This window comes from Zea mays, chromosome 3 (genome assembly GCF_902167145.1).
Source record: "Zea mays cultivar B73 chromosome 3, Zm-B73-REFERENCE-NAM-5.0, whole genome shotgun sequence".
Taxonomy (NCBI): domain Eukaryota; kingdom Viridiplantae; phylum Streptophyta; class Magnoliopsida; order Poales; family Poaceae; genus Zea; species Zea mays.
Window position 1 is genome coordinate 227,153,670 of NC_050098.1, and position 4,685 is coordinate 227,158,354.

General features: G+C 53.5%; 1 protein-coding gene across 2 annotated transcripts; it reads right to left on the reverse strand.

Annotated features, from left to right (window-relative positions):
• Positions 1–526: 526 nt before the first annotated feature.
• LOC100283248 (carboxy-lyase) lies at positions 527–4,357 on the reverse strand. Of its 2 annotated transcripts, NM_001371930.1 has the most exons (7): positions 3,887–4,348; positions 3,284–3,381; positions 2,760–2,790; positions 2,358–2,457; positions 2,186–2,256; positions 1,333–1,476; positions 686–1,231 (listed from the first exon to the last, which is right to left on the reverse strand). In NM_001371930.1, exons 1-7 carry the CDS (start codon positions 4,094–4,096, stop codon positions 1,112–1,114), a joined length of 774 nt encoding a protein of 257 aa, NP_001358859.1. In that variant the 5' UTR covers positions 4,097–4,348; the 3' UTR covers positions 686–1,111. The 2 variants fall into 2 exon arrangements, with proteins under 2 accessions (XP_008672903.1, NP_001358859.1); XM_008674681.4 differs by lacking the exon at positions 3,284–3,381 and having other exon boundaries at positions 527–1,231; positions 2,186–2,457; positions 3,887–4,357.
• Positions 4,358–4,685: the final 328 nt, after the last annotated feature.

Below are 4,685 nucleotides of genomic sequence, written 5' to 3' on the forward strand. Positions count from 1 at the left end.
GTTTTGGTCAGATAAAAAACTGAGACAATATCGTTTTTTATAGGGATGTCCCTTTCTTTCCCCAAGAATAAATGGATTTTATCCAATATATTTGCTGGAAAACCAAGTTTTTCTCTCTTTGGGAAGATATCGATCACATCCAGGTTGTTCCACCGAAGCTAGCAACAGTCGACAGTCCATCATTGACGATCATCCTTCACAGGGACAGAGGTCTTGAAGTAAAGCATCCTCAAAGGAGAATGAAGTTCCATTTTCAGACATTTGTTTCATTTAGTGATGCCCACAGGTATGATGTATCATTCCTTTACCCCTCTTTTTCATTCCATGCTGATGTGAATATTCCAGACATATAAAACCCTATTATCTATATATTGTGTGCTCAGGCTCTCTAAATAGCTTCCCTCTACCATTGCTTGTGCTTCCTAGCCCCTGTGACCTGTGCCCTGGATGATGCGGCAATGCAACGGTTCATGTCCGGAGAGGTCTCCATTCAGACATAGCATCTAGATTATTACATAAATATGAATTAATTCTCTAAAGGAACGGGTTATTATATTCATCAGTGGGCAGCAGCACGCGCACAGGGCGCGCGACAACTACTAGTAAACAAGCAAACAAAGCAGAAAGCACAGCACAGCAGCAAACTCTGGTATGATTTACTGTAGGATAGAAATGAATCGCTTTTGCATTGCAACTAGCTTTTGTTCCAAGATCCATCCATCACACGTGCGAGGCTGCGAGCAAGACAAATCCAATCGCCATACCACAACCATATACCCGGGGAATATACATAGCATGCCTTCCTTCCTTCCTCCCTACTTCTAGGAGAGCACAACACAAAAGCCCAAAAGGAGCAGTAGCAATGGCAGAGCTGACGCAGCTGCACACTGCGCGGCTAACGACGATATGCTGCTGACTGAGCAGACGCTAGCTAGCTGTCATCCTCGATCCCAACAATCTTCTTTGTTAGTAGTAGTAGTAGTAGATTACGGTATTAATTAGGTGGTACTAGTATGGATAGCCTTTCTACTTGGTGCCGGGCTGGCCGTCGGTCAGAATCTGGGGTTAGCGTAGGTAGGCAGGCCCGGCCGACGTCCCCGTCCAGTCCAGATCAGGACGAGGAGGTGATCCCGGGCTCCACAAGCTCCGGGGCGAACCCGTGCGCGGCGGCGGCGGACGGTGGCATCTGGTCCTCCCACACCAGGCCTACCTCGTACTCCGGAACGTACTCCTGCGAGAAATAATCACATTCACGCGCGCCCGTCAGCAAACGACGCCTCCGTCGGCCAGTCGATACACAGGAACCTGGAGCGAAAGCTCCCACACACAAACCTCAAGCTTGAGGACCAGCTCCTTGGCCGTGGGAGCCGAGATGACGATGCGGCGGGCGTCCTCCTTGATGAACCCTTCGTTGACGGCCATGTCGATGAAGGACAGCAGCGGGTCGTAGAACCCGTCCACGTTCAGAAGCCCGACCTGGGGGGGTGGACATGTAACACTCGGTTAGTGGTATAGTACAAACAGAGAGAGAAGGAAAAAAAAGAAGCTAACAGATGGTAAGTAACAAACAGACTAGCTAGCAGGCGGCGGTGTTTTGCATTGGTAACAAGCAATCTTCCGGTGGGGGGCCAATGCCGTCGGGCTGCAATGCTAGTCAAACAGCTGACTAAGCAAAAGCCGACAGCAAATGAGGCATCGGCGCGCGACTCTACAAATCTTCCATCTACCTACCAGTGTGTGGCGCAATTTGTTTAGAGAGGTTGCCAACTGCACATTCCTTTAGTCTGACCAGCAGAAGATCCCAGCGGAATCACTCGATCTACTACTGCTCTCGTCAACATATCCGTGTGCTGAGGTGTTTATGTGGACAGAGCGTATAAACAACGGGGGGCGCAGATCGCGTGCTCCCCCCAGCTAATCTCCAACCACAACACCCCAGCTAAACTAGAGCCTGAGACTTCCAAAACCCCAGCTAGCACACACATGGGCAGACCGTGCGCCACGAAGCCATGATGTTCGCAGAAAGGAAAGAAGAAGAAAAAAGATCGCAGTATCCCTAAATCTAACGACTTTTTGTGATAATTAAACTAGTGGATTGCTACAGAATTGCTAGGAGAGAGAGAAAGAGAAAAAAAGAATTCTGTGCCGCGCACATGATAGCCCAATTATCAGGAGGATTAATTACCGGCTTCTTATGGATCCCTAGTTGCGCCCAGGTGATGACCTCCAGCAGCTCTTCCAGAGTTCCATAGCCACCTGCCGAGAGTCCGAGCGAGCGTGTGTCAAAAACTCTGAATCCTTTTTTCCCCACTGTGTGACCAAATCCCTCTCTGCAGTGCATGCTGCATAGTGCATACCAGGTAACGCTATGAAGGCATCGGCGAAGCGGGCCATCTCGGCCTTCCTCTCGTGCATGCCGGAGACGGCCCTTACTTCCCCAACAGGCTCGCCAGTGACCTGCACAAGAAAACAAAGCATTGCCCACAACGTTTTTAGGTCAGGAGGATTAGTTAGATGGACATAAATGCATCGTGTCCCCCCTCCGTCCACCCCCCGCCCTAGACGACAGGTCCCCCTTGCTCTTATTTATGGGGTACTTGATGTCTACTAGTACTGCATCGTTCACCCCGTGCCACACAGGAGTCGCCAAAGGAGCCAGATCGATGTGCATTCCAAAAGACAGCAGGAGTGCAGCGATCAAATGCATGCAAAAAAAAAGAAGAAGATGAAGTCTCCAGGACGTGGAAGAGTAGGCTCACCTCTCTGGGCATCAAGGATCTCGGGATGACCCTGCAGTCACAAGAGAAGAGAGCAAACAGAAAAGGCACGTCAGTAGCTATAGGGCTATAGTAGCTCAGGTGCATGCTCTAGACTAGAGAGAGGCAGACTAGGAGGAGGAACTGCACCACAATTATGAAAGCAAACCAGAGAAGAGAGAAGACTAGGGAGAGCAAGCACTTAAATGTCGCAAACTTGCAATTCGATGCACGTTTGGAGCATGCAGCGGACTAAATTGCAGCAAGAGACTCACGTCCGAACGGCATACCCAGGGTGGGCAGGCAGGAGCCACGGCTGTGGCGATCAAAAGCTACCGTTTTTTGGTGCAGGAAGGGAGGGAGGGCACAGGATCAGGAAGCATGCACTACTGCCTCACAGCAGCAGCCAGGCCAACTGGCCAAGGGACCAGGAGCGCGCACAGCAGCACAACTTGTCTAGAGAGAGAGAGAGAGAGAGAGAGAGAGATGGATGGAAGGAAAGGAAGGAAAGGGGTTGGGATGCTCACCCAATCACATGGCGCCCTCCGTCATGAACTGCATGCGAGACCAGCCCCATGAGGCCGATGGAACCGCCCCCGTAGACCAGGTCTATGCCCCTCTCCACCTGGCACCAGCAAACAAACAAATTCGAGCAATTCACCCATCGATTCAATAAGCAACCAACCACACGTAGAAATGCAGAGAGAGGAAAAAAAAGGGCCATATTTCTGCTACGGAATTCGGATTGTTTTTTTTTTGGTGCGCCAGGGAAGCAGAAGATGATTGTTCGTCTGGGACGACCATTTCAACTGCTAGACCACCGCCCAGAACGGCAAAACAGCCGCGGCGGCTCCCCGGGACGGCGAGCAGCCGAGCCAAGGTTCGCCTGAACGCGCGGCGTGTGCGCCACGGCCGCACACAGCTCTCGCCTCTCGCCGCCGCAGCAGCACACGTACGCGGCCGCAAAGGCGCAATGGAGTGGAGCGAGGCACCGAAAAGGCAAGCGGATTTGGTCTTGGCTGGCTGGCACCAGGCCGGGCGGCGGTGATTCATTCACCCCCCACACCAGGCCGAGCGGGTTTGGTTTTGGGAGAGGGAGAGAGGGGTCCGGTCTCCGGTGACGCACGTACCAGCTCCTTGCCCAGCTCGACGGCGGCGTCCTGGTAGCTAGGCTTCCGGCCCTTGGCGCTGCCGCAGTACACGCAGATGCGCTGGAACCGGGACCGCCGCTCGCCGCCGTTAGTCGCCGCCTGCGGGGACTGCGAGGCCGCCGCGGTGACCCCGGTCGATCCGGCGCCGCCACCGCCGCTCTTCACGGCCACGGCCGCGTCCATTGCCATCGCAGCTCGCGGTGCTGGGGGCGGGAGCTGCTTAGCTGCCGATCGGCGTGGTGATGGTCCGACGAGGTGGTGGTGGTGGTGGCACCGCGGGAGGAGGGCGCCGCGCGCGGTCGTTTTGGGTAGGTGGGCGCGTGCGTGTAGCGGGAGGAGGTGAGGCCGTGAGGGTGGGGCGGTGGCCAGCTGTGACGGGAAATTGCGAGTGCTCCGACGACTGGACTGGGATTGCCAACGCCTTGCTGCCGCTTGCCTGAGCTTGAGCCCCGATGGCGTGGGTGAACGCGTCAATTTATAGTGAGCTTGGGAGGTTGAACGGGAGGGGCCTCCTGGTCCTGGGTTGGTGGGTCCAAATTACTGGGACTGCCGGGCCCACCTTTTTCTTCTCGAGAAGGGAGATTTTATCGGCTTATGTCTAGATAGTACATACGCAAATAAAGAAATAAAAAGGATGAGACTAAAGGCATGTTTGGTTCACTACCTCAGTTGCCACATTTTGCCTAACTTTTCTGTCTAAGGTTAGTTATTCAATTCGAACGACTAACCTTAGGCAAAGTGGGGCACATTTAGCCACAAACCGAAAGGCCCTAAATTG

Coding starts and splice junctions, on each gene's coding strand:
- LOC100283248 (XM_008674681.4), bottom strand. CDS start 4,096: ATGGCAATGGACGCGGCCGTGGCCGTGAAGAGCGGCGGTGGCGGCGCC. Junction 2,791..3,886: donor TCGAGCTGGGCAAGGAGCTG/GTACGTGCGTCA, acceptor TTGTGACTGCAG/GGTCATCCCGAGATCCTTGA. Junction 1,477..2,185: donor TAGGGATCCATAAGAAGCCG/GTAATTAATCCT, acceptor CCACCCCCCCAG/GTCGGGCTTCTGAACGTGGA.